The sequence below is a fragment of the Salvelinus alpinus genome, chromosome 20 (assembly GCF_045679555.1).
Source record: "Salvelinus alpinus chromosome 20, SLU_Salpinus.1, whole genome shotgun sequence".
In the NCBI taxonomy this organism is placed as follows: Eukaryota; Metazoa; Chordata; class Actinopteri; order Salmoniformes; family Salmonidae; genus Salvelinus; species Salvelinus alpinus.
Window position 1 is genome coordinate 18,370,497 of NC_092105.1, and position 27,612 is coordinate 18,398,108.

At 41.9% G+C, this 27,612-nt stretch overlaps 3 protein-coding genes and 1 long non-coding RNA gene across 5 annotated transcripts; 2 read left to right on the forward strand and 2 right to left on the reverse strand.

Annotated features, from left to right (window-relative positions):
- The first annotated feature begins 795 nt into the window (after positions 1 to 795).
- On the forward strand, positions 796 to 5,630 carry piga (phosphatidylinositol glycan anchor biosynthesis, class A). 2 transcript variants are annotated; one of them, XM_071354762.1, is made up of 7 exons: positions 796 to 906; positions 1,296 to 1,809; positions 2,381 to 2,651; positions 2,802 to 2,934; positions 3,018 to 3,150; positions 4,260 to 4,466; positions 4,624 to 5,630. In XM_071354762.1, the coding sequence occupies exons 2-7, from the start codon at positions 1,363 to 1,365 to the stop codon at positions 4,915 to 4,917; spliced, it is 1,485 nt and encodes a 494-aa protein (XP_071210863.1). In that variant the 5' UTR covers positions 796 to 906; positions 1,296 to 1,362; the 3' UTR covers positions 4,918 to 5,630. The 2 variants fall into 2 exon arrangements, with proteins under 2 accessions (XP_071210863.1, XP_071210862.1); XM_071354761.1 differs by having other exon boundaries at positions 817 to 950.
- A 125-nt stretch (positions 5,631 to 5,755) lies between these two features.
- Positions 5,756 to 11,497, forward strand: asb11 (ankyrin repeat and SOCS box containing 11). Its single transcript, XM_071354763.1, has 6 exons — positions 5,756 to 6,777; positions 9,865 to 9,944; positions 10,059 to 10,166; positions 10,298 to 10,448; positions 10,554 to 10,877; positions 11,161 to 11,497. Exons 1-6 carry the CDS (start codon positions 6,681 to 6,683, stop codon positions 11,283 to 11,285), a joined length of 885 nt encoding a protein of 294 aa, XP_071210864.1. The 5' UTR covers positions 5,756 to 6,680; the 3' UTR covers positions 11,286 to 11,497.
- On the reverse strand, positions 9,304 to 12,718 carry LOC139546408 (uncharacterized). Its single transcript, XR_011669219.1, has 2 exons — positions 12,382 to 12,718; positions 9,304 to 10,859 (listed from the first exon to the last, which is right to left on the reverse strand). It is a non-coding gene; the product is annotated as an uncharacterized lncRNA (long non-coding RNA).
- Positions 12,719 to 20,311: 7,593 nt separating this feature from the next.
- On the reverse strand, positions 20,312 to 26,461 carry LOC139546409 (gastrin-releasing peptide receptor-like). Its single transcript, XM_071354764.1, has 3 exons — positions 26,073 to 26,461; positions 23,785 to 24,130; positions 20,312 to 23,624 (listed from the first exon to the last, which is right to left on the reverse strand). Exons 1-3 carry the CDS (start codon positions 26,435 to 26,437, stop codon positions 23,229 to 23,231), a joined length of 1,107 nt encoding a protein of 368 aa, XP_071210865.1. The 5' UTR covers positions 26,438 to 26,461; the 3' UTR covers positions 20,312 to 23,228.
- Between the last annotated feature and the right edge of the window lie 1,151 nt (positions 26,462 to 27,612).

A 27,612-nucleotide genomic window follows, 5' to 3' on the forward strand; every position in this document is an offset into this window, starting at 1 on the left:
GCAGATAAACATGTCTTCGGGTCCAACGGTCATCTCGTACCGAACTGCCCATGTCTAGGCCATCAAATCAAAGACACTCCTACGATATAAAGTTGTTTTTGACGAAAATGTAAATGTTTCAGTTTGTCTCTTTTACGAGGCTGGAGTAATAACATGTTCAACTAATTAAGATATTGGCTCAGATCTAGGTTGTGCTTTTAGATTTCGAGAAAATTACCATCTAAAATAGAATTCTTCACTTCTCTAATTGACTTCTCAAACTCCAAACGCCGGAACTTCTGAAGGAAAATGTTTTATTTATACAATTTCCAAAAGATAACCAAACAAAAACATATTTACTTTTTATGTAGTAACAAAATGTCTACCTTATTTGCATTCGTTTTTACTTACACTTGTATGTTGACTTCTCCATTGATGTTGTTTTAACATTTTCACAGACTTTTCTTAGCAGGATGTACAATCGTGAATTGAATTATGGGGAGTTTCAGGCCGTAGTGAACATAATTGTACACTTGCAAAGCCGACTAAAAACGAGGGCTGAGGGGCTTACATTGCAAACTTCCCTTGCTTGGCTAATCATTTAAACCACCCTCCAAGATGACGACGGGGATTCCCCCAAGGGCATAAGGCGAGGGTAAGCGGACAAGGGTGTGTCTTTTAAGTGTTTGGACCGCACTTTTAAGTGTTTGGAACACACATTTAAGTGTTTGGACCGTAACCCAGGTGTTGAACGCACCAGAGGCAGTGAGGCTATTCCTGACTACTACAGCAGGAGGCAGCAATAACACCAGATTCTAGAAGAAGAAGAAGAATAGAAAGAAGAAGAAGACGATCTGAAGCGGACCAGGAAGTGAAGAGGTTGTTTTGATTGACAGAAATTTGAATGAAGATGGACTGAGACAAAATGTAGGTTTATATCAAACAAAAAACAATTTCGCTTTGTTTTGAAGGTAAGATCGTATTCTCTCAAGTCCCAATCATCCAAATGTTCTCGGAAGCATTACAGCAAACATACTAGCTAGCTTACCTAGCCTCATTTCTAACTTGCGAGCTACGTTAGCATGCTACCTCCCAAGCCACAAATTAATCGGTTATCTATGGGAATCGTTGTCCAAGCCACTACAAAGACAATTCCTCGACTTGCTAGCTTACTTGCAACTGCTTATTCATAGATAACCTTTCCATAAACTTCATTACCAAAGTGTATGTTGTAGTTAGATCAAGTCCTAGGTTAATCTGGGCAGATTGTGTAGTTGTAGCTATCCATTGTAATGTTTATTTCATTGTTTACTCAGGTGCATGGTTGCTCTAAATGTAAGACGCCTGTATGAGTGACGCACACCACCATATAACTCCACCACCATGGGCCAGCGAAGGAGGGGGGCAGCTGTCCACGCTCCCCTAGCCAACAGACACTCTGATGGGCTCACAGTGGCTCCCCAGGCCCCTGCCAGGAAGCACAACATCTGCATGGTGTCAGACTTTTTTTACCCCAACATGGGTGGGGTGGAGAGCCACATCTACCAGCTGTCTCAGTGTCTGATAGAGAAGGGTCACAAGGTGGTGATCGCCACCCACGCCTACGGCTGCAGAAAGGGGGTCCGCTACCTGACCAACGGGCTCAAGGTGTACTACCTGCCCCTGCAGGTGATGTACAACCAGTCCACAGCTACCACCTGCTTCCACAGCCTGCCGCTGCTGCGCTGCGTGTTTGTCAGGGAGCGTATCACCGTGGTGCACGCCCACAGCTCCTTCTCCGCCATGGGCCACGATGCATTGTTCCACGCCAAGACCATGGGCCTCAACACGGTGGGTAGCAGTCTAACAGAGTTGTGGGTAGCAGTCTAACAGAGTTGTGGGTAGCAGTCTTAACAGAGTTGTGGGTAGCAGTCTTAACAGAGTTGTGGGTAGCAGTCTTAACAGAGTTGTGGGTAGCAGTCTTAACAGAGTTGTGGGTAGCAGTCTTAACAGAGTTGTGGGTAGCAGTCTTAACAGAGTTGTGGGTAGCAGTCTTAACAGAGTTGTGGGTAGCAGTCTTAACAGAGTTGTGGGTAGCAGTCTTAACAGAGTTGTGGGTAGCAGTCTTAACAGAGTTGTGGGTAGCAGTCTTAACAGAGTTGTGGGTAGCAGTCTTAACAGAGTTGTGGGTAGCAGTCTTAACAGAGTTGTGGGTAGAAGTCTTAACAGAGTTGTGGGTAGCAGTCTTAACAGAGTTGTGTGTGGTGAAACTAAGCCAATTTTGACCGAAAGTGGTGCACTTTAGGGAAGATGATGCCATTGCAGGCGCATCCTAGAGCAAGATGAGAGCATATAAAGTTCCTAAAATAGTTTTTGTGTGTCCATTTAGTATAAATAACTAAAAGTTGTTGTCTGTTTACAGGTGTTTACTGACCACTCCCTCTTTGGTTTTGCTGATGTTAGCTCAGTGCTGACCAATAAGCTGCTGACGGTGTCTCTGTGCGACACCAATCACATTGTGTGCGTGTCGTACACCAGTAAGGAGAACACCGTGCTTAGGGCAGCACTTGACCCCGAGATTGTTTCTGTCATCCCCAACGCTGTCGACCCCACAGACTTCACCCCCGACCCTTCCCAGCGCTATGACGACAGGATCACCATCGTAGTGGTCAGCCGCCTCGTTTATCGTAAAGGTATGGAGGGGTGAGACTATATAATGATAAATGTAGACCCCACATAGCAAAAAGATGAACTATGTGCGCTTGTCGTTTATCAATAAATAAAGCCTGTAGATATGATTGTAGGAATGTGAAGTCTCAACTGCTGCTTTTACACTTTTTTAGGAATAGATCTTCTGGGTGGGATCATCCCAGAGCTGTGCCTCAAACATCCCGATCTACATTTCCTGATTGGTGGAGAGGGACCAAAGAGAATCGTGTTGGAGGAAGTGAGAGAGAAATACCAGCTACACGACAGGTAGAATTAAACAGTGATGTGTGTGGGTTGGTATATGTTTGTGGGTGTAGGTGTGTCTCTGATTTGCTTCTCTCTCTCCCCAGGGTGCGTCTCCTGGGGGCCCTTGAACATAAGGATGTGCGGGGGGTCCTGGTCCAGGGACATATCTTCCTCAACACCTCCCTGACCGAGGCCTTCTGCATGGCTATAGTGGAGGGGGCCAGCTGTGGACTACAGGTCTGTTTGCCTACTGAATATTAATCGATATTCATCCTCTTGCCCATACCTGGACACAAACTAGAAGGTGGTTGTACTGTTAATAGCTGTTTATAGCTGGCTTTTTGGCAAAACAAAAAAATGATACAAATGCTGATAAATACAATTGCTGCAGGCCAGTTGTCTGGCAGAAGATAAATAATACTTTTTAGCCAATTTATTGCTGTAAATACCGGTTGATGTAAATACATTTGGTTGGTCCTGCTTATAGGTCTTTAGGTTCATTCGCAACATTTTGTGGATTTAAATTGGCGCATGTGTACAGTATATTCGTTATGTATCTTATTTATTACGTGTACAGCATACAGATACAGAGTCTGAGCGGAAAATCTGTCAGACAGCGCAAGAGCTACTGCTAAAACATCACAAACATTAAATGCATATGCAATGGAAGGCAGGCTACATCAACTTGACACACACCACTTTGCAATGAGCTGGAGGCAGTATCCATTTTGAAAACATATACTTTATTTATTGAAATCTGAAAGTTTTACTACATATTATGAGGCATGTCTTACCATGCTTCAAAGTACCCTAGCCAAAATCAGACCATATCCGTAGAGGCAATTATTTAAAATCCACTTTCTTTCATTGTCCATTAGCCAAAAGCACAATCCTATTAGCAACCCATGTTAGTTGTTGCGTATTACATCTCCCCTCTTTCTACATTTCTAATGGATATTTTCATCTCTGTCACATGAAATCACTCATGTGCGGTGCGCTTTGGACAGCGCTGTTTTCCCGCTAATTGCATTACAGAACGAAACATTTCTACTATAGTAGATTGACAGGCTAGTGATTTTGTTGTTTGTTACTGGTCTTGTTGTCTGAGGAAAAGTTCATGGGGACAGTTATTCTAACTTCTTCAAAGTGCACATCAGAGTTCAGTAAAAAAGGACCGCACATCGTTGCACCCTCAACTTTTAATATGAATTACCATACCATATTACCACAAGCGCCGTGAGTGTACATCCTAATCGGGTTATGCACCCAATGCATATGGGTCTGGGAATTTTGCCATTGAGTATGTGTGTGGTTAATGAGGTTCATGGAAGTGTGTGTGTGTGTAGGTGGTAAGTACGCGTGTTGGAGGGATCCCTGAGGTTCTGCCTGAGGATCTGATCACCCTGTGTGAGCCCACCGTGCGTTCTCTTTGTGCCGGCCTGGACAGTGTCATCGCTAGGCAACGATCGGGCAGCGTCGCCTCCCCAGCTTCCATCCATGCCCACGTCTGCACCCTCTACACCTGGAGGAATGTCGCAGAGAGGACCGAGAAGGTAGGCTCATACATGCGTAATATATTTTGTATGTTTCCTAAATCTAGACTGTGATACACTGCCGTAATACCTTTAATTGACACAGACTGGGATATTGATGAGATTTAATTCATTGATACTAACACTATGTGTGTGTATCTTCTCTCTGTTCTGTCAGGTGTATGACCGTGTGGCTGGGGAGAAGGTTCTTCCTCTTGACAGACGGCTGCTCAGATTGAGAACCCACTGTGGCCCTGTGGCAGGCTCCATCTTTGCCTTCTTCGCTGTCCTTGACTTCCTCTTCCTGATCCTTCTCCGCTGGCTCCTCCCAGACTGCCTCATAGACGTTGCCATGGACGCCACGGGCCCCCAGGGGCTTTGGAGGCAGGGCTTGGGCGATAGGAAAGGAACTCACTCTAAAAGTGCCATGTTGACAAAGGAGGAGCCAGGTGGTCAAAAGACCAAGCTATGATGATAACTCCAAGCAAACACAACTCCTTATCCTCAACCTTAATATAACTGCTTTAAAAAATCTTAACTTGACCTCTGACCCAACACCTAATCAGCTGTGGATACTGACCACTCATTGCAGAATGTTTTAAGGGGAACCCTGATGTTTACAATAGGATGAGTGTTCTTGCTCAGGTTAAGACGGTTATAGATATACTTTTTATTCTTTGTAACCCCGGAATGAACTACAAAACTGAAGCACCAATGTTCCACTCCTAGTTTTTGTATTTTAATTTCTTTATCAATGCTTTGCACTGAATAAAGAAGGATATAGGTTCACAGATAATTATTTGATTAAGGAAGGAGGTTGGGGGGTATACCGTTATTACAAAAATGCCACAATGAATGCCACTGGTTGCCATAGACAGCAGTATAAACTTTAAGGGGAGTCTAATAGCATAGTTTTGTATTTCAACACCACCCACTAACCAAGTTCCCTTCCTTGTCCTTTTGTGCTTGAATTAAATTTTTTGTAGTTCTCTGCTGTTTAACTTTTTTACTCATATCATGCTTTGCCAATGTCTTTGTTGGGTGGTTCCTCTCCTTTGGAGATTGTTTATTTTTTACAAATGTTTGTGAGCTCATGCTTAAGGCTGTGTGTACCCTAATGATGCACTGATTCCTGAACCTTGACCTATGATGGAAATAAGGAAAGTAAAGTCTGTTTCGGGATGACCTATTTTATCACCCTTTTTTCTGATCATGGATTTTCAATAGCTAGGGCCTCAAACTTCTTGTACGTCCTGGAACAAAAACATCACAGTTTTCACTGTAAACATCTTGCCAGACGAAACACTTAGCAATGAAAGGGGAGGAGGTAGGAATGGCATTCCTATCTTTTCAAGGGTGAGGGTAGTGCACCATTCACACATCGTTAGGGTTGTAGTCTGGGTAAATAGCATCATTGTTGTCACTATAGAAACACATTTTCTGCCTAAAGTGGTTTTAAGGTATTCATGAGGGTCAAATGTTTCAAAGAGATGTAGGAGAGAGTACTGTATGCAAGGGAGGTTCCAGAGGGGCTGGACACACCCAGCACCCCTATACATGTAACATACTAATCTAGCTCAATAGTTTTAGAACAAGTCTGAAAAGTCAATATGGTATGTTATGTAGCCCTCATTCAGACTGTGAAGACTGAACCACGGTTTGGTAAAAACATGTTGGTAAAAACAAGTTTTTACTTTCAAAATAGCCAACTATTCACATTCCAATGTGGATGTACTACAGGCACCATGTTTTGACTGGCTGTTTTGAAGTGATGTCCCTGAAGGAAACAGTGACCCGGACTTGAATGATGTAACGACACAGATATGCAGATAGCTTTACTACTCCACTCTTAAAATGGGCTTTTAGAAAGTCCTAAACAGATTTCTTAAATTCAATCGCACCTTATCCAATTATTTTTTTCTTACGCCATAAGGTTGTCCTCTGCACATGTTGAAATACCACACCTTATCACCTAGATATCAGAATAGACACAGATGTTCCATTTGTGTGTGTCTGTGTCTGTCGGTCCTATGCTTACCTCTATTGTCATGCAACGGTTCCCCAATTCCACGGAAAGGGGGGTTGTAGGGGTGGTACTCCTTTCCTCAGGGTTGGGGGAGGAGGTAGCTTGGGGCCTGATAAGAGGTCTGGGAAGGCCAGCAGTGGGCAGACAGGTTTGTGGATCCCACCCATAGCTGGTTCATTCACTGTGGAGGAGGCTGCTGTTGTTTGACCATGGCTGGTGTGCAGACGGAGATTGCCCTGTGCAGTCGGCCTTGGAGGGGACCCTTCCACATCTATGGTGGACTGGCATGCAACTCGCTCATGGCTGGTATGGTTTTCTCTTTTTCTTCTGCTGCTTTGACAAAGTAAATACTGTTTAGCAAGTTTGTGTTCTGTGAGAGCAAGAAAGTTACACTTACAATTTGAGAGAGGCCAAGAGATCTTCAGTGTGTTCTGTGCTTTTGTCTGTGGTATTGGTGTTCAACAGAGAAGGTTGGTGTCCTGAATAAACACATTATACAGTATGTTTTCCTAAGAGTTGAGAACCAGAGTTGTTTCAGATATTTCAGGAAGTTGGTTGAGGCGATGAGAGATAGAGAAAATGGAAAGAGAGAGCAGTTAGGTCAAGATATATTGGTGTGTGTTTTTAGAAGAAGAACACTGTCTACCTACTGGTTGATTCAATGTTGTTTACATGTAATTTCAACCCAATTTTTTTATGTGATGACGTTGAATCCACGTGGAAAACTGATTGGATTTGAAGAACAAAAGTAAACAACTTAAGGGAATTTTGTATTTTTAAAAAACATAAATCCAATGACATGGTGAAATATTTTTGTTGACAAATCCAACCAAATGTAAATCAAAACTAAACATTGAACTGATATCTGTGCACAGTAGGTAGCCGACTGATGTATGTCCTGAATAAATATACTGCATATCATTTTCTTAGTGAAAGTATGGGAACCAAAGTCTAGTTTAGTAATACCCAGTGGTGGAAAAAGTAACCAGTTCCCATACTTGAGTAAAAGTAAAGATACAGTGCATTTGGAAAGTATTCAGACCCCTTCAATTTTTCCACATTTTGTTACATTAGTCTTATTCGAAAATGTATTAAATTACAAATGTTCCTCATCAATCTACACACAATACCACGTAATGACAAAGCAAAAACAGGTTTTTAGAAATTTTTGAAAATGTTGTTCTTCTCGTGTAGTGACATCATCGAGGGGGGGGGGGGGTATAGTTAATCACGTCCACAGACACACACTTCTGAAACCATTCATGTGCGCCACACAGTGCACACTTTTATTTCAGTCCATTTCCCATCTTCCGTGTAACCATCCCCCCCACAGAGAGACAAACATATTTGCATGAGGGGGTGTAGAAATTGATAAGATATATTTGTGATGTTAGCCTGTAGCCTACTGCTTCTCCATGGGACATAGATGTGAGAGACTTACATTTAGGATGAAAACATTAGCATTGCCGGTGTAGTCATTGGAAATCAGATTACCCGCTGCTGATGCATTACATGGATCTCTGAATCTGTGGGAGCACCGCAGGCAGACAAGCAGGAGAGGTGTTGTTCAGCATATCCTAGTAGTAAACGAATGGATATGAGAGCGACCACTGGGATCACTTAACATAAATTGTAGCATTGGGGGTAGAGATGCCTGGGGGCTTTAACACGAAACCCAAATCGACTGCGCTATCACGATACGCAGGTTAAAATATCAAAACAAGCTGTTGTTGTTTTGATATTTTAACCTGCGTGTCGTGATCGCGTTTGGTGTAGGGGGACAAAATACATTTATACACGATGGCGCAAGCGCGCAGCCAGCTTGGGTTCCGTGTTACAACCTTTGATTGGCTTGTGCCATTATTACCGTGCTTTAGCGATGGCCGGAAACCTTCGCTAAACCTTCGCTTGGTTAAGGAGGTGACCAAGAACCCGATGGTCACTCAGAGTTCCTCTGTGGAGATGGGAGAACCTTACAGAAGGACAATCATCTCTGCCGCACTCCACTGATCGGTCCTTAATGGTGAAGCATGGGGATGGCAGCATCAGGCTGTGGGGATGTTTTTCAACTGCAGGGACTGGGAGACTAGTCAGGATCGAGGCAAAGATTAACGGAGCTAAGTACAGTGAGATCCTTGATGAAAACTTTCTCTGGAGTGCTCAGGGCCTCCGACTGGGGCAAAGGTTCACCTTCCAACAGGACAACAACCCTATGCACACAGCCAAGACAACGCAGGAGGGGCTTCGGGACAAGTCTCTGAGGGGCCAGATCCCGGACTTGAACCCGATCAAACATTTCTGGAGAGACCTGAAAATATCTGTGCAGCGACGCTCCCCATTCAACCTGACAGTACTTGAGAGGATCTGCAAATAAGAATGGGAGAAACTCCCCAAATACAGGTGTGCCAAGCTTGTAGGGTCATACCCAAGAAGACTCAACGCTGTAATCACTGCCAAAGGTGCTTCAACAAGGTACTAAGTAAAGAGTCTGAATACTTAATTTATTTTCATATAGAATTTGTAAAAATCAGTTTTTGCTTTGTTATTATGGGGTATTGTGTGTAGCTTGATGAGGGGGAAAAATGTATTTAATCTATTTTAGAATAAGGCTGTAACGTAACAACGTGGTCATGGTCTGAATACTTTCTGAATGCAGTGTATGTTACAGATACATCAGCATGTAGATATGCAGAGTAACAATACAGTACCTTAATAGAAAATGCCTCAAGTAAATGTGAAAGTCACCCAGTAAAATACTACTTGAGTAAAAGACAAAGCATTTGATTTTAAATAGCAAAAGTATAAGTCATTTAAAATTCCTTATTAGGCATATCAGATGGCACAATTTTATTTACAGATAGTCAGGGGCACATTCCAACACAGACATAACTTACAAATTAAGTATTTGTGTTTAGTGAGTCTGCCAAATCAGAGACAGTAGTGATGCACAGGGATATTCTCTTTAAGTGTGTGATTTTGACAATTTTCCTGTCCTCTTAAGCATTCATAATGTAACAAGTACTTTGGTGTCAAAGAAAGTGTATGGAGTAAAAAGTACCCCCCCCCCCCCCCCCAAAAAAAGAAACTGCTGTAGTACTTAAGTATTTACACCACTGGTAGTACTTGAGACCACATTTCCCTTACAGTGCCTCTCATTTGCACATGAACTCTCCTGGCTGTTCCAACAGGTTTCTGATGTATATTCATTTACTTCTATTGATGAGACGAGACAGTTAGTACAACCAGTTTGGGGGGAGAGAGAGAGGAAGTCAGTGTGGTTGTTTAGTTCTCCCAGGTAGTGTTTATTTGTGATACTAGTGCAGGAACTGGGCTTCAGTGTCTCTGAGGTCCAGGAGATTGCTTGTCTGATAATGATGTGCTGTGTTTGGACAGACTTGTGGTCAGACAGGACCCCTCTTCACGATGCCGCCTACCAGGGTAGACTCCTGATCCTGAGGACTCTGGTCTCACAGGTAGACAGTCAAAACCATGTCTTACAGTATAAAGCTGCCATAAAAATGACATACTGACACTAAACAAAACACACATCAAATAGACATGAAGTCCTCCATCTTCTCCACTCTCAGGGGTTTCCTGTGGACATGCTGACAATGGACAGGGTCTCTCCCCTCCACGAGGCCTGCCTCGGAGGACATTACGCCTGTACCACGTTCCTACTGGAGAATGGGGCCAATGTAAGGACACCCTTTTTTTCTTCTCTCGCTCACACTAGGAAGAATCAAAGGTGATGAATGATTGTTTTTACCGATATAGGTAGCGTCTAACCTAAAGCCGCTTCATGTGATTGCTCCCTGTGTGTCTGCAGGTGGAGATGGTATCGACTGATGGAGCCACACCCCTCTTCAATGCCTGCAGCAGTGGGAGTGTTGCCTGTGTCAGACTGATTCTACAGCACAGCCCCAACACACATGCTGTCCATCACCTGGCATCACCCATCCACCAGGCTGCAAAGAGAGGTAAGTGTGCATGTGGATTTATTTTGTGCAGTGTGACTCAGAATGACCATTTCATGCAGCATAATGGTAAACATTGTACTCAGTAAAAGTTGTTTCCCTCCCCAGGTCACAGGGAGTGTCTAGAGGTGTTGCTGTCCCATGGATTCCACATAGACCTGGAGCTGCCTGGTGTGGGAACCCCTTTGTACACAGCCTGTCTGGCCCAGGCCACCGACTGTGTGGAGAGACTGCTGCAATCAGGTGTTGATGTCCAGGGTGGGTGTGGTCATGACACACCATTACATGCTGCAGTGCTAGGGGGAGAAGTCAGGATGGTGGAGCTTCTGATGGACTACGGGGCTGATGGGAGTTGTAGGAATTCAGACGGGAAGACTCCTCTGGAGCTGGCAGCTTGCGACAGTACAGTCAGAACTACAATACAGAAAAGAGGTGAAAATACTTGTTTATTAATGCATTCACACGCACATCCACGCATACATGACTCTACCCAAACGTCCCACTGGCAACACAATGTTTGAATTAACGTTGTTCCCACTTCATTTCAATGAAGTTAACTTGAACCAACATGGAATAGACGTTGAATTTACATCTGTGCCCAGTGGGCTATTAGTATGTCTACTGATGGAAGGCTATCAACATATTTTCCATGTCTGACATATCTCCTTCTCCTTCTTCGTTTTACCTCCTTACTGCCTCACCTCTTTCTCCCCAGGTCCCTGCACTCTTTCTCAGCTGTGTCGGTTCTGCATTCGGAGAAGTTTGGGACATGCTCGTCTGGACAGAACATCAGCCCTCTTCCTCCCTTACAGACTCCAGGCTTTCCTGCTTTACCAGTAACACTGAAACTGCAACTTTGTTACAAATGTTTGGTAATTTGTATTTTTTTATATCTATTTTAATCAACTTGTTCAATGTTTTTAGCAGTGAGTTGGTGACTGAACAAATGAATGGTTTTGTTTTTCTTGGTTTAATAGAAATTGGGTTGACTGACTTTTGTAGCTTTTCTCAGGATGCTGTATTTGTCTAATAAAATGATCATATTCAACATATCCAAAATAGCTTTTCTTTTGTCTTAAACCCCTTATGTTGACGTGGACATGTATTTATTGTAATTGGGGAACATAAACAGTAGGGGAAGCCCCATCACATACTGTATCAACCCCTGAGGCATTGCTAGTGCATCTCAAGTCACCAGCGTCTTCTTCTCCTTGATGCCTTTCCTATATCTGTGAGAAGAGGGGGATTAACCTGTCTAGGACTGGGGTTCCGCTAGCAGAACCCCTCGCCAATGAAATTGCAAGGCGCCAAATACAAATCAACAAATCTCATAAATCAAATTTCTCAAACATACAAGTATTAGGCACCATTTTAAATATACAATTCTCGTTAATCCAGCCAGTGTCTGATTTCAAAAATGCTTTACAGCGAAAGCTCCACAAACAATTGTTAGGTCACCACCAAGTCACAGAAAAACCCAGCCATTTTTCCCGCCAAAGAGAGGAGTCACAAAAAGCACAAATAGAGAGAGAATTTATCACTAACCTTTGATCTTCATCAGATGACACTCATAGGACTTCATGTTACACAATACATGTACGTTTTGTTCGATAAAGTGCATATTTATATCCAAAAATCTAATTTTACATTGGTGTGTTATGTTCAGTAGTTCAAAAACATGCTATGATTTTGCAGAGAGCCACATGAATTCACAGAAATACTAATAAATGTTGATAAATTCAAGTGTTATGCATGGGACTTTAGATGCACTTCTCCTTAATGCAACTGCTGTGTCAGATTAAAAATAAATACAAATAAAAATACGGAAAAAGCATAATCTGAGAACGGCGCTCTGAGCCCAAACCAGCCAAAAGAAATATCCGCCATGTTGCGCCGTCAACATTAGTCTGAAATGGCATTATAAATATTCACTTACCTTTGATCTTCATCAGAATGCACTCCCAGGAATCGCAGTTACACAAATGTTTTTTTTGTTCGATAATGTCCATTTATGTCAAAATAGCTTCTTTTGTTAGGGAGTTTGGTAAACAAATCCAAAAGCGCGTTCAGGTCCAGTCGGACGAAAAGTTCAAAAAGTTATATTACAGGTTGAAGACACTTGTCAAACTAAGTATAGAATCAATCTTTAGGATGTTTATATCTTAAATGTTTAATGTTTCAACCGGAGAATTCCATTGTCTGTAGAGAAGCAATGGAACGAGAGATACTTCTCATGTGAAATGCGCGTGACAGAACGAGGCTGCTGGCAGACCCCTTAGTCAAACAGCTCCCATCCGGCCCCCCTTCACTGAAACGACGTTCTAAAGACGGTTGACATCTAGTGGAAGCCGTAGGAAGTGCAACATAACCCATATCCCACTGTGAATTCGATAGGGGCTGAGTTAGAAAACTACAAACCTCAGATTTCCCACTTCCTGTTTGGATTTTTTCTCAGGTTTTTGCCTGCCATATGAGTTCTGTTATAATCACAGACATTATTCAAACAGTTTTAGAAACTTCAGAGTGTTTTCTATCCAATAATAATAATATGCATATATTAGCATCTGGGACTGAGGCAGTTGTCTCTGGGCACGCTATTCATCCAAAAGTGAAAATGCTGCCCCCTATCCCAAAGAAGTTAAGGCGCTGACTGACAAAGGAACAAGGGAAGAGGCATAGCAGATGGAGAGGTGTGGCTCCAGGGTGTTTCCTGTCCTCGTATGCCAGTTTAGATTGAGATTGAAAAGGTCATATCATCAAATCCCCGATGGCCAATCAGGTCTCCTGAAACAGATCACCTATGGCTCATTAATGACATCATGGGATGCTGGAGTAACCATAATGTTTGTTGTGATAATAATCAGAGCCAAAATATCACTTAGGATCTAGACCAAACTATGAATTACCTTGAGGGAGTCTGAGCATCCCACTGTGTGTAGGTGTCCAGAGAGAATCTGCCCTAAGGCCTTTACCATGGAGACGGAGTATGTTAAAATTCACTGGAGTAAATCGGTTGCACCAGATGTCTTCCACTCAAAAAAAGTTTGGTTGTTTGGAACGTTGCGTCATTCACTTCTATTGGTCAGGCAGCTCAGCGGGACTCCAGCCAGTGTTACATTGACTAAATAGATTTTCAACAACTAGTAAACACTATTATTGACCATGTTAGTGTGTCTGAGTGTCACTAAAAAGGAGGGTTTACACATGACAAGAATTGAACACCTCCAAGAAAGTCCAACTGCCTTGGAAGAACTGAACAAATAAATATGGCTTACCTACATGTCACCATATATAGTATAAACGGTAGGTCTATAGAGCTAATCTACATCAGGGTTTCCCAAACTCGGTCCTGGGGCCCCCGCTGGGTACGGGTTTTTGTTTTTGCCCTATCACTACACAGCTGATTCAAGTAACCAACTCATCAATCTTTGGTTATTTGAATCAGCTGTGTAGTGCTAGGGCAAAAACAAAAACATGTACCCAGGGGGGGCCCCAGGACCAAGTTTGGGAAACGCTGATCAACATGAGGTATTGATTTGCCTGATAGTGTTTTGTGCAATGTTCTCAGAGTTGTGAATGAAATAGAACAGAGCAACATTCAATCGATTTCCAGAATCAAAGTGTTGAATGACTTCGCAACATCTTCACATTCTATAATCTATATAGATTCCCAAAGATTGGAAAGCAGCTGCGGTCATCCCCCTCTTCAAAGGGGGGGACACTCTTGACCCAAACTGCTACAGACCTATATCTATCCTACCCTGCCTTTCTAAGGTCTTCGAAAGCCAAGTCAACAAACAGATTAGCGACCATTTCGAATCCCACCATACCTTCTCCGCTATGCAATCTGGTTTCAGAGCTGGTCATGGGTGCACCTCAGCCACGCTCAAGGTCCTAAACGATATCTTAACAGCAATCGATAAGAAACAATACTGTGCAGCCGTATTCATTGACCTCGCCAAGGCTTTCGACTCTGTCAATCACCACATCCTCATCGGCAGACTCGATAGCCTTGGTTTCTCAAATGATTGCCTCGCCTGGTTCACCAACTACTTCTCTGATAGATTTAATTGTGTCAAATCAGAGGGCCTGTTGTCCGGGCCTCTGGCAGTCTCTATGGGGTGCCACAGGGTTCAATTCTTGGATCGACTCTCTTCTCTGTATACATCAATGATGTCGCTCTTGCTGCTGGTGAGTCTCTGAATTACCTCTACGCAGACGACACCATTCTGTATACCTCTGGTCCTTCTTTGAACACTGTGTTAACAACCCTCCAGACGAGCTTCAGTGCCATACAACTCTCCTTCCGTGGCCTCCAATTGCTCTTAAATACAAGTAAAACGAAATGCATGCTCCTCAACCGATCGCTGCCTGCACCTGCCCGCCCGTCCAACATCACTACTCTGGACGGTTCTGACTTAGAATATGTGGACAACTACAAATACCTAGGTGTCTGGTTAGACTGTAAACTCTCCTTCCAGGCTCATATCCTTTTCTCAATAGGGGGGGGGGCGCTGTTCTCACTTTGTAAAAAATCGTTCCCAAATTAAACTGCCTCGTACTCAATTCTTGCTCGTACAATATGCATATTATTATTACTATTGGATAGAAAACACTCTCTAGTTTCTAAAACCGTTTGAATTATATCTGTGAGTAAAACAGAACTCATTTTGCAGCAAACTTCCTGTCAGGAAGTGAGAAATCTGAAATCGGGGGCTCTGTTCCAGGGTCAGCCTATTAATTTGCATGGAATCTATGGGTCTACATGCACTGCATACGCCTTCCACTAGATGTCAGTAGGCAGTGAGAGTTGGAATGGGGTGTACAGCTCTATCTGAGGCCGAACAAGACCTGTTGGAATGACGCGACCACTCTTTCCTTTATTCTGCATGGCGCGAAGGGGACCCCTGGATTGCGTTTTGAAAAGCTTTCGTTATAGGCGTTAGATATCTCCGGCTCTGATTTTATTTGATATATGTGTTAAAAACATCATCAACTAGTTATATTAAACCGACTTATATCAGTTTATATCAGTTTATTCCGATTTTCGGTATTTTCTTTGTTATGCGTTCTGGTGAGTTGGACACTTCTGTGCCGCATGGCTAGCGTTGGCTAGCGTTCTACAGATGAAGAGGGCATTCTACAACCAAACAACGATTATTCTGGACAAAGGACCCCTTGTACAAGATTCTGATGGAAGATCATCAAAAGTAGGAACCATTTATGATGTTATTTCGAATTTCTGTCAAAAATGTGTCGTCGTATTTTGGGCGCTGATTTTGGACGCTGTCTCGCTATAACGTAAGCTGTATGTCGTACTAAGGTTATTTTTAAAAATCTAACACAGCGGTTGCATTAAGAACTAGTGTATCTTTCATTTGCTGTCCAACTTGTATTTTTTAGTAAAGTTTATGATTAGTTATTTGATTAGATGATGTGAGTGTCAGAAATATATCCTGATAATTTTGTGCAGTTTGGCTACGTATTCACATTGTTCAACCACGAATTGTACCGCTAAATATGCACATTTTCGAACAAACCATATATGTATTGTGTAATATGATGTTATAGGACTGTCATCTGATGAAGTTTGAGAAGGTTAGTGAAAAAATTAATATATTTTTCTGGTTTATTCGCTATCGCTAACGTGTCTTGAATGAATGCGGTTGTGTGGTAGGCTATTGTAGTAAGCTAATATAATGCTATATTGTGTTTTCGCAGTAAAACACTTAAAAAATCTGAAATATTGGCTGGATTCACAGGATGTTTGTCTTTCATTTGCTGTACACCGTGTATTTTTCATAAATGTTTTATGATGAGTATTTAGGTATTTCACGTTGGTTTCTGTAGTTATTCTAGCTGCTTTGGTGAGACTTGTGATGGTGGCTGCAATGTAAAACTATGATTTATACCTGAAATATGCATATTTTTCGAACAAAACATATGCTATACAATAAATCTGTTATAAGACTGTCATCTGATGAAGTTGTTTCTTGGTTAGTGACTATATATATCTTTATTTGGTCGAATTTGTGATAGCTACCTACGCAGTAAAAAAATTGTGAAAATATGCGGTTGGGTCTTTTGCTATCGTGGTTAGCTAATAGAAATACATATTGTGTTTTCGCTGTAAAACATTTTAAAAATCGGAAATGATGGCTGGATTCACAAGATGTGTATCTTTCATCTGGTGTCTTGGACTTGTGATTTCATGATATTTAGATGCTAGTATTTACTTGTGGCGCTATGCTAGGCTATGCTAGTCAGCTTTTTTACTGATGAGGGTGCTCCCGGATCCGGGATGAGTACCAAGTAGAAGATGTCAAACATCTCCAATCCAAAGTTAAATCTAGAATTGGCTTCCTATTTCGCAACAAAGCATTCTTCACTCATGCTGCCAAACATACCCTCGTAAAACTGACCATCCTACCGATCCTCGACTTCGGCGATGTCATTTACAAAATAGCCTCCAATACCCTACTCAATAAATTGGATGCAGTCTATCACAGTGCCATCCGTTTTGTCACCAAAGCCCCATATACTACCCACCACTGCGACCTGTACGCTCTCGTTGGCTGGCCCTCGCTTCATACTCTTCGCAAAACCCACTGGCTCCAGGTCATCTACAAGACCCTGCTAGGTAAAATCCCCCCTTATCTCAGCTCGCTGGTCACCATAGCAGCACCCACCTGTAGCACGCGCTCCAGCAGGTATATCTCTCTGGTCACCCCCAAAACCAATTCTTCCTTTGGCCGCCTCTCCTTCCAGTTCTCTGCTGCCAATGACTGGAATGAACTACAAAAATCTCTGAAACTGGAAACACTTATCTCCCTCACTAGCTTTAAGCACCAGCTGTCAGAGCAGCTCACAGATTACTGCACCTGTACATAGCCCATCTATAATTTAGCCCAAACAACTACCTCTCCCCCTACTGTATTTATTTATTTTGCTCCTTTGCACCCCATTATTTCTATCTCTACTTTGCACATTCTTCCACTGCAAATCTACCATTCCAGTGTTTTACTTGCTATATTGTATTTACTTCGCCACCATGGCCTTTTTTTGCCTTTACCTCCCTTATCTCACCTCATTTGCTCACATTGTATATAGACTTTCTACTGTATTATTGACTGTATGTTTGTTTTACTCTGTGTTGTTGTATTATTGACTGTATGTTTGTTTAACTCTGTGTTGTTGTATGTGTCGAACTGCTTTGCTTTATCTTGGCCAGGTCGCAATTATAAATGAGACCTTGTTCTCAACTTGCCTACCTTGTTAAATAAAGGTTAAATAAAACAATTTAATAAAAATATGACAACCTTAGGATTGAGAAAAAAAGAACTGAAGAAAGTGTGAATAGCAAATGAATAGTCCTAAATAGGGCTGTGTCCAGCCTTAAGGACAAGGTTAAGCTGAATGAAAAGTCAATACACAACACTAAAGAACATATAGCTATTAATGAAACAATCATTGCAAAACGATAATAGGAAATGCATGTCCAAGCTCTCATGGACACCAGAACAACTGTATGTGATTGCTGGTGTCTACACAGCCATCTAAGGTAAGTGATGTAAATTAAATAAGAGCTTCCTTGATTGGCCTTTAGTAATTTCGAATATATTGGGTTCTGCGCTTGTAACCATGTTTCAGCAGCTCCTTGTTCAATTTATTATTCTAGTCCAGTCCTAAGTGAGGACGTCCAGCACTTTAAACATCAGCTGTCTGACCAGCTTACCGATCACTGTACCTGTACATAGCCAATCTGTCAATAGCACACCCGACTACCTCATCCCCGTATTATTACTTACCATCTTGCTCTTTTGCACCCCAGTATCTCTACTTGCACATCATCATCTGCACATCTATCACGCCAGTATTAATGCTAAATTGTAATTATTCTCGCCTCTAGGGCCTATTTATTGCCTACCTCCCTACTCTTCTACATTTGCACACACTGTACATAGATATTTCCATTTTTCTTTTCTTTTGTGTTATTGACTGTACGTTTGTTTTATGTGTAACTCTGTGTTGTTGTTTTTGTCGCACTGCTTTGCTTTATCTTGGCCAGGTCACAGCTGTAAATGAGAACTTGTTCTCAACTGGCCTACCTGGTTAAATTAAGGTGAAAAAAATTAAAATTAAAGCAGAATAAAGCAAGTGGTTAGAATGTTGAATACTGCATGTTCAATGGAGGGACATGCTATCAAAATCCAATCAGTTTATTGGTCGCATACATAGTTAAGCTGATGTTATAGCGGGAGAAGCTAAATGTTTATGTTACTAGTTACTAACAATGCAGTAAAATGTCAAAAAGGTACACAAATATTTAAAATAATAATAATGAACATCTTAAAATGTCTGAATGAATCCAATTAACCCAAATAGCAATGTAACAGTAATCTAAATGCAATCTATATGTATCTACACCAGATTAATTTACACAATATATACTAAGAATGATATGTGCAGCAGTAGCTATATTAAAGAATACAGTATATAAATTAATATGCGGTGTGTGTATAAACAGTGTAACTACGAGGCAATGTACAATTGTAGAAATGATAGAATGAGCTATGTCAAGAACAGAGTATTTAAATACACAGTGCAAAACCTCATGGCAAAATATACTGGACAAAAATATAAACCTAACAAGCAACATTTTCAAAGATTTGACTGAGTTACAGTTCATATAAGGAACTCAGTCAATTGAAATAAATGAATTAGGTCGTAATCTATGTCACGTGACTGGGCAGGGGCACAGCCATGGGTGGGCCTGGGAGGGCATAGGCCCACCCACTGGGGAGCCAGGCCCAGCCAATCAGAATGAGTTTTCCCCCACAAAAGGGCTTTATTACAGACAGAAATACTCCTCAGTTTCATCATCTGTCCAGTTGGCTGGTCTCAGATGATCCCGCAGGTGAAGAAGCCGGATGTGGAGGTCCAGGGCTGGCGTGGTTATACATGGTCTGAGGCCGGTTGGATGTACTACCAAATTCTACCAAATTCTCTAAAACGAAGTTGGAGGCGGCTTATGGTAGAGAAATTAACATTCAGTTCTCTGGCAACAGCTTGGCTGATATTCCTGCACTCAGCATGCCAATTGCACGCTCCCTCAAAACATCTGAGGCATTGTATTGTGTGACAAAACTGCACATTTTTAAGTGGCCTTTTATTGTCCCATCACAAGGTGCACCTGTGTAATGATCATGCTGTTTAATCAGCTTCTATATATGCCACATATGTCAGGTGGATGGATTATCTTGGCAAAGGAGAAATGCTCACTAACAGGAATATAAACAAATTTGTGCCCAACATTTGAGAGAAATACGCTTTTTGTGGGTATGGAACATTTCTGGGATTTTCTATTTCAGCTCATAAAACATGGAACCAACACTACATGCTGCGTTTATATTTTTGTTCAGTGTTGATAGAATTACAGGAATTTAGCTTCCAGACCAGAGTCCGGATTATACAGTAAATATATACTGCATGTAGGAGAATGGTGCGTATAGACATTATGTTAATTGAAAAGGTGTGCAGAAAACAGTATATACATATGAAGTGGGTAAAACAGTATGTAAACATTATTAAGTGATCAGTGTTCAATGACTATGTACTGTACATAGGGCAGCAGTCTCTAAGGTACAGGGTTGAGTGCCGGATGGTAGCCGTTTAGTGACCGTGTCTAAGGTTCAGGGCAGAGTACAGGGCAGAGGCCGGCTAAGCTGTTTTTCAGTCTCTCTGTCCCAGCTTTGATGCACCTGTACTGTCTCTGCCTTTTAGATGTTAGCAGGGTGAATAGCCCGGATGTTGGGGGATGTGTTGAGGAAAAGTACAGGACAGCAGCATTGAAACACCACACACCATAATTTTTCAACCATTTAATCAACACTAAACATCATAATGTAGCCTACATAAAAAACATTAAAAAATGTACTGCTAAAAATATATTGCCACTTATTTTTAACACAATAAAAACTTTGGCACTGTAAACAAGACAACACAAGCTTGTTCTACAAATAAATGTAGATCAAATAACATGATGGCGTGCCAAGCTGTGCTTTTACAGACACCAGAAAATGCTCAAACAACAACAAAATATTCAATTCACCCAGAGAGAATTACTTTTTATATTTATCAAACATTGAGAAACACAAGTATCACTTTGAACAACATCGAACTACTCTTGGACATAACTTTCACTTTTCATCTGACCCAAACAATCAGATATACAGAGCATTCAGAAAGTATTCAGACCCCTTGACCTTTTCCACATTGTGTTACGTTACAGACTTACTCAAAAATTTATTTAAAAAAAAATAATTCTCATCAATCTACACAAAATACCCCATAATGACAAAGCAAAAACAGGTTTTTAGAATTTCTGCAAATGTATTAACATTTTTAAACTGAAATATCACCTTCACATAAGTATTCAGACCCTTTACTCAGTACTTTGTTGAAGCGCCTTTGGCAGCGATTACAACCTCGAGTATTCTTGGGTATGACGCTACATGCTTGGCACACCTGTATTTGGGGAGTTTCTCCCATTCTTCTCTGCAGATCCTCTCAAGCTCTGTCAGGTTGGATGGGGAGCGTCGCTGCACAGCTATTTTCAGGTCTCTCCAGAGAAGTCCAGGCTCTGGCTGGGCCACTAAAGGATATTCAGAGACTTGTCCCGATGCCACTCTTGCTTTATCTTGGCTGTGTGCTTAGGGTCGTTGTCCTGTTGGAAGGTGAACCTTTGCCCCAGTCTGAGGCCCTGAGCACTCTGGAGCCGATTTTCATCAAGGATTTCTCTGTACTTTGCTCCGTTCATCTTTCCCTCGATCCTGACTAGTCTCCCAGTCCCTGCCGTTGAAAAACATCTCCACAGCATGATGCTGCCACCAACATGCTTCACCGTAGGGATGGTGCCAGGTTTCCTCCAGATGTGACGCTTGGCATTAAGCCCAAAGAGTTCAATCATGGTTTCATCAGACCAGCAAATCTTTTTTCCCATGGTCTGAGAGTCCTTTAGGTCCCTTTAGGCAAACCAAGCAGGCTGTCATGTGCCTTTTACTGAGGAGTGGCTTCCGTCTGGCCACTCTACCATAAAGGCCTGATTGGTGGTGTGAGGCAGAGACGGTTCTCCTTCAGGAAGGTTCTCCCATCTCCACAGAGGAACTCGGGACCATCGGGACCATTACATCCCTGACCAAGGCCCTTCTCCCCAATTGCTCAGTTTGGCCGGGCGGCCAGCTCTAAGAGTCTTGGTGGTTCCAAACTTCTTCCATTTAAGAATGATGGAGGCCACTGTGGTCTTGGGGACCTTCAATGCTGCAGACATTTTTTGGTACCCTTCTCCAGATCTGTGCCTCGACACAATCCTGTCTCGGAGCTCTTGGGACAATTCCTTCGACCTCATGGCTTGGTTTTTGCAATGTCAACTATGGGACCTTATTTAGACAGGTGTGTGTCTCTCCAAATCATGTCCAATCAATTGAATTTACCACAGGTGGACTCCAATCAAGTTGTAGAAACAGCTCAAGGATGATCAATGGAAACAGGATGCACCTGAGCTCAATTTTGAGTCTCATAGCAAAGGGTCTGAATACTTATGTAAATAAGGTACTTTTAATATTTTTAATACATTTGCAAAAAATTCCAAAAACCTGTTTTTGCTTTGTCATTATGGGGTATTGTGTGTAGATTGATGATGGAAAAATGTAATTAATCCATTTTAGAATAAGGCTGTAACGTAACAAAATGTGGAAAAAGTCAAGGGGTCTGAATACTTTCCGAATGCACTGTACTGTAGTCTGATCCGTACAATGAACTGTATACAGATATTTATATCTCTTCAACCAATGCTGAGATGCTTATGAGTTGAGATGTCTATGGGTTTGTAGATAGAACGTTTCCAAGCCTTTGATGCAGGACTGACTACTCCTGGGCAGCTGTTATTAAGGAAGTTGATCTTTCAGTGTAGGCTACAGAATTCAAACACTCATATAAACAACAATCTAATATGTATCTTTCAAAGCACTGAGGTTGTTGGTGTTTTAGTCAGCTGGAGATATCCCTACAGAACTGTCCTTTAGGCGCGTGTACACAATGGCAGCTCCAGTACCTCTCTTCATTACCTTGTCATCGGCATCTTATTCACACCTGGTTGGGTTGTCATCTTCTCTAAGAACCTCTCTAATGGATCAATACAGTTCTAATGAGAAACCAGAACAGAACTGCATCTCCGGAGGACTGAGACACATTGGTTTGCATACATAGCAGTAGCTGTTAAGATGATAAATTCTAAACTTAAAATCAGAGGTGTAAAGTAACTAATTACAACTACTCCCATTACTGTAATTGAGTAGCTTTTTCGAGTACTTGTACTACTTGTAATATATAATATACTCAATTACTTTTTCTGAGTACTTTTTAAATTAGCTATTTTTCACTTTTACTTGAGGAGTTTTTTTTACACCAGTAAATGTACATCTTGAGTAAAATGTAGTTAAAGTAACTTCTACTTGAGTAGGATATTTCAGTACTCTTTCCACCCCTGCTTAAAATAAAACACTTTGTATCAATCATGGGTTGCATATACTGAAGCCCTGCATATCAACCATAGAATTGGAATGAATGAATGGTGCTACAATATCAACACTTGGAGTTAGAACACAGGCCCACTACAGTATTTGGGTTACAGCCATAAATTATTCTGTGATTTGATTGGTTGGCAGTATGTCAGTCTTGGAATGTCACTTTTACAAGTCTAAAGCATCATCTTTAGCACAGTCACTACACACAGCATTCCTGACTAACATGAGCCCCGTTGACGAGGCTGAAGTTAGCCAGAGACTGATTGTTGCTCTTGACCGAGGTCAGTCGCGTGTTGCTCCGCCCCGTGCTCTGAGCATTACAGTTGATTGGTGGACGACGGCGGCAGTGGAGCTGCTTGTTGAACTGCTTCTGGAAGCTATTGCTGAGCAGGTAGAGGGCAAAAGGGTTGACACAGGAGTTGGTAAAGGCCAGGACGCGGGCACCCACGCTGGCGATGAAGTGTCCCAGGGACGTGTCCACCTGGCCGTAGTGGTAGGAGCGGTACAGGTAGATCACATGACTGGGGAGCCAGCACACAGCGAACAAACCCACAAAAACCAGGACTGTCTTAGCCAGACGCTTCCTGGACTCAATCTGTGGAGATGGTAAAGAAAGCATCATTCAATTGGAGTATTCAGAAGGACACACATACAAACGCATACACACATTTCTCATTTTCCCACTTGACTATTTCCCATGTCTCATTAAACGATAAACACCTAAACGTCCAGTGTCCAAACACACATTCACACACCTGTTTTTTGATGTGTAAGTGTGCCTCCACGGGCATGTCTGAGGCGCTCTGGATCAGGCTGCGTGCGATGAAGCAGTAGTACACAGAGATGATGAGAAGGGGGATGATGTAGAAGATGAGGAAGAAGGCCATGGAGTGGATCTTAGGGTGCAGTTCCCCGGTGTGGGGGTAGGGAGCGCATGTCACAAAGGTGTCGTTGGTCTGGCCGATGTTGAAGGTGTGAAGGTCGGAGAAGACCACCTCAGGAACGGCCAGGGTCATGGAGAAGAGCCATATGGCTGCTGCTCGGAAGCAGATCTTAGCTGTGGACGTCTGGATGTCCATGGGTTTGACAATGGCCTTGTACCTGGGACAAGCAGAAAACTAATTTCATTACATTTACCAGTCATTTAGCACAGGGGTTCCCAACAATTTTTCTCCAAGGCCCCTTTTTCACATTTGAAAATAGATAGGCTATTTAATAATTATAATTACAATAATGGATAAGGAAAATAAAGTCTAGACCCGATTTCCCCAAATGTTACTCTGTTAGCAAATATGTTTTATTATGATAATTATACTTTCTCTTTTACAGAAAGTGAAGATATCAATTGATAGTGACAGAGCCACACATTGTATAAGATTACTTCCCAAGCAAAGTCCAATTTCGTTGACTTCTCGACTTTAGAAGATCGTAGCTTAGCTTCTGAATATCATAGAGACAAACCAAAGATATTCATTCCCATGTGCATCAGAAAAGCGTCAACCTCTTGTTTCTAGCTTAAAGCCCACCCTCCCCCCAGATCCTTTATCATTAAAGAAACAATTGTCTCACATTGCTCTGGATTAAAAGAACCAGAGAATTCAATGAAAAGCAGCTGGTGTTGCCTAATTGAGTTTGATCATATCTGTAATGAGAGAATATGGATGCAACATACATACATAAGGGTACTTCAGGACTCTCAAAGAGTGCTAGAATTGCATTTGGTAATTAATGTATGAAAAAGAACAACTCTCATAATAAAACATGGATTTCCTGAATCAAGATTATATGGCATCAAAGTTCTGAAAATAATTACAAAAACCTTTGTTATACAACAAAAATATATATACAGTACGAGTCAAAAGTTTGGACACACCTACTCATTTTCTTTATTTTTACTATTTTATACATTGTAGAATAGTAGAGAACACATCAAATCTATGAAATAACACATATGGAATCATATAGTAACCCAAAAAGTGTTAAACAAATCAAAATATATTTTAGATTCTTCAAAGTAGTCACCCTTTGCCTTTGCCTTGATGACAGCTTTGCACACTCTTGACATTTTCTCTACCAGCTTCACCTGGAATGCTTTTCCAACAGTCTTGAAGGAGTTCCCACATATGCTGAGCACTTGTTGGCTGCTTTTCCTTCACTCTGCGGTTCAACTCATCCCAAACCATCTCAATTGGGTTGAGGTCGGGTGATTGTGGAGGTCAGGTCATCTGATGCAGCACACCTAAGGACAGATTTCCTCTGGTCTAATATATATTGCTCGTGTTTCTTGGCTCAAGCAAGTCTCTTCTTCTTATTGGTGTCCTTTAGTAGTGGTTTCTTTGCAGCAATTCAACCATGAAGGCCTGATTCACAGTCTCCTCTGAACAGTTGATGTTGAGATGTGTCTGTTACTTGAACTCTGTGAATCAAATCAAATGTATTTATATAGCCCTTCTTACATCAGCTGATATCTCAAAGTGCTATGTGCTATGTGAAGCATTTATTTGGGCTGCAATTTGTGAGGCTGGTAACTCTAATGAACTTATCCTCTGCAGTAGAGGTAACTCTGGGTCTTCCTTTCCTGTGGCGGTCCTCATGAGAGCCAGTTTCATCATAGCACTTGACGGTTTTTGCGACTGCACTTGAAGAAACTTTCAGCATGTAAGAGTTTTGAGGAGTGAATTGATGAATAGAACAAAATAAAAGATTGGACTTGAATTACATTAGGCCTACACAGAATGAACATGTCATGCATAAACAAGATCCCTCTTTATAGTATGTGAGCTAAACCCCACCAGTTCACTCTCTTCTGTGAGTTTGTCTGCAGTGAACAACATCTGCAACCAGGCTGAAAGTGTAGGCTAGTGTAATAACACGACCTGCCTGTTCGTGCTACCATACCTGCCTGTTCATATTACAATGCCAAAGAATGGTTGGAAAACTTCAATGAAGGCTGTTCTTTTGTTTTTACTTTTCTTGAAAAATGTCATTTAACTTCCCGTCGGAGGGATTGAGAAAACAACACATTTGATTATAAAAGCCTTACCTATCTGCAGAGAGCGCAGTGAGTGTGAAAACGGAGACGCCGACGGAGGTGAGTTGGATGAACGGGATGAGTTTGCATCCCACCCGGCCGAAGAGCCATTTGTCCGCGAGGTACCGACTGGCGTCCACCGGAGCGCACGTGACTAGAAGCAGCAGGTCCCCGAGCGCGAGGCTGGACATGAACAGGTTGGGCACCGTCCGCATGGATTTAACTGTGATAAACGTCCTCATTAGCGTGACGTTACCAATAAGTCCAATAATTATTAGTAATCCGTAGACGGTGGCGATAGCAATACCGGGCAGCCAAATGTAGTGCGTCTGGACCTCAGTGTTGATACTGGACACTTGCGATACGTTAAAAATCATGTTCTCAGGGTTTAAAATGAACGAGTCCTCCAAAGACATAGTTGGTGTCTTCTTTCTTGAAAGTTTGTAAAAAGTATATTCCCACCTTTGGGATGGCTTGCTGTAAAAATGAAATGTTGTGACTCATAAATTATTGTGTTCCCAATACCAATTAAGAATAGCCTAATAGCATCATACAAAGCTGCCAATCTGAAACTAAACCTTTAAATATCAGGGCTCATCTGTAAAAGAGACCTTGGTCTCTGTAAAAATTACATAAAAATATAATAATTTGAATGATGCAAAAAATGTCAAACTATCAGATATATATGTAGTGTTCTCTCATCAACCCTCATCGTATATTGAGTCGGCATCTGTGTGGGGGTTATGAACTCACTGACGGCGTGCGTCACTTGCGCCCTGCCCTATTCGGTGAAAGAGATGCGACAAGTGGATGGACTTAACTCAGGAGATCCGGTCCATCACGCAACCAATGTACACTACTGGGATGTTTGTTTGGTGCATAGACGTAGGTTTGGTGCGCCTTATTCACCTTCATATTCCATTTGCATTAACTCAGTCCCAACCCAGACCTTACCCTGTGCTCTGTCTCTGACCATTAGAAACACCGTTGTCATGTATAACTGTAATTTGCTAGGGTAAAAAATACCCCAAATAACGGTGGTTAAAGAAAACATAACATTCTATCTACTGTCTCAAAAATGCAACTACATCACATTGTCCTCGTTTATTTTGAGCCTGTGGTAAGTGTTAATTCTCTGATAATAACCCAGCCCACTGTAAGTTGGTTTTGTCAAGATCCTCACCAATCCTCACCAGGAGGCCAATAATTGAGCTGGGATAATGGTGGAATTGACTGAATATTCATCACACATGGAATGACTAAGACGTTTTCGTGATGGACACACACGAGTTTTCCCATTTCACGTTTCTCATTAAATGATAAACACTAAACGTTCAGTGTCCAATATGTTATGTGTATACATAACGGTGAAATTAGCTATTTTATGTGATTCACTGACTGATATTACAGCCCAAAAAATGGGTAATATTGTCACATACACCAGATAGGTGCAGTGAAATTGGTTGTTTTACAGGGTCAGTCATAGTAGTACGGCACCCCTATTACAGGGTCAGTCATAGTAGTACGGCGCCCCTATTACAGGGTCAGTCAT

Excerpts from the sequence above, each read along its gene's own strand:
- piga (XM_071354762.1), top strand. The coding sequence starts at position 1,363 with ATGGGCCAGCGAAGGAGGGGGGCAGCTGTCCACGCTCCCCTAGCCAAC. Across the intron at positions 2,935-3,017 it reads AAATACCAGCTACACGACAG|GGTGCGTCTCCTGGGGGCCC; the intron begins GTAGAATTAAAC and ends CTCTCTCCCCAG. Across the intron at positions 3,151-4,259 it reads GGGCCAGCTGTGGACTACAG|GTGGTAAGTACGCGTGTTGG; the intron begins GTCTGTTTGCCT and ends GTGTGTGTGTAG.
- asb11 (XM_071354763.1), top strand. The coding sequence starts at position 6,681 with ATGGCTGGTGTGCAGACGGAGATTGCCCTGTGCAGTCGGCCTTGGAGG. Across the intron at positions 10,167-10,297 it reads TACTGGAGAATGGGGCCAAT|GTGGAGATGGTATCGACTGA; the intron begins GTAAGGACACCC and ends GTGTGTCTGCAG. Across the intron at positions 10,449-10,553 it reads CCACCAGGCTGCAAAGAGAG|GTCACAGGGAGTGTCTAGAG; the intron begins GTAAGTGTGCAT and ends TTCCCTCCCCAG.
- LOC139546409 (XM_071354764.1), bottom strand. The coding sequence starts at position 26,437 with ATGATTTTTAACGTATCGCAAGTGTCCAGTATCAACACTGAGGTCCAG. Across the intron at positions 24,131-26,072 it reads ACTGCGCTCTCTGCAGATAG|GTACAAGGCCATTGTCAAAC; the intron begins GTAAGGCTTTTA and ends TGCTTGTCCCAG. Across the intron at positions 23,625-23,784 it reads ACTTACACATCAAAAAACAG|ATTGAGTCCAGGAAGCGTCT; the intron begins GTGTGTGAATGT and ends CCATCTCCACAG.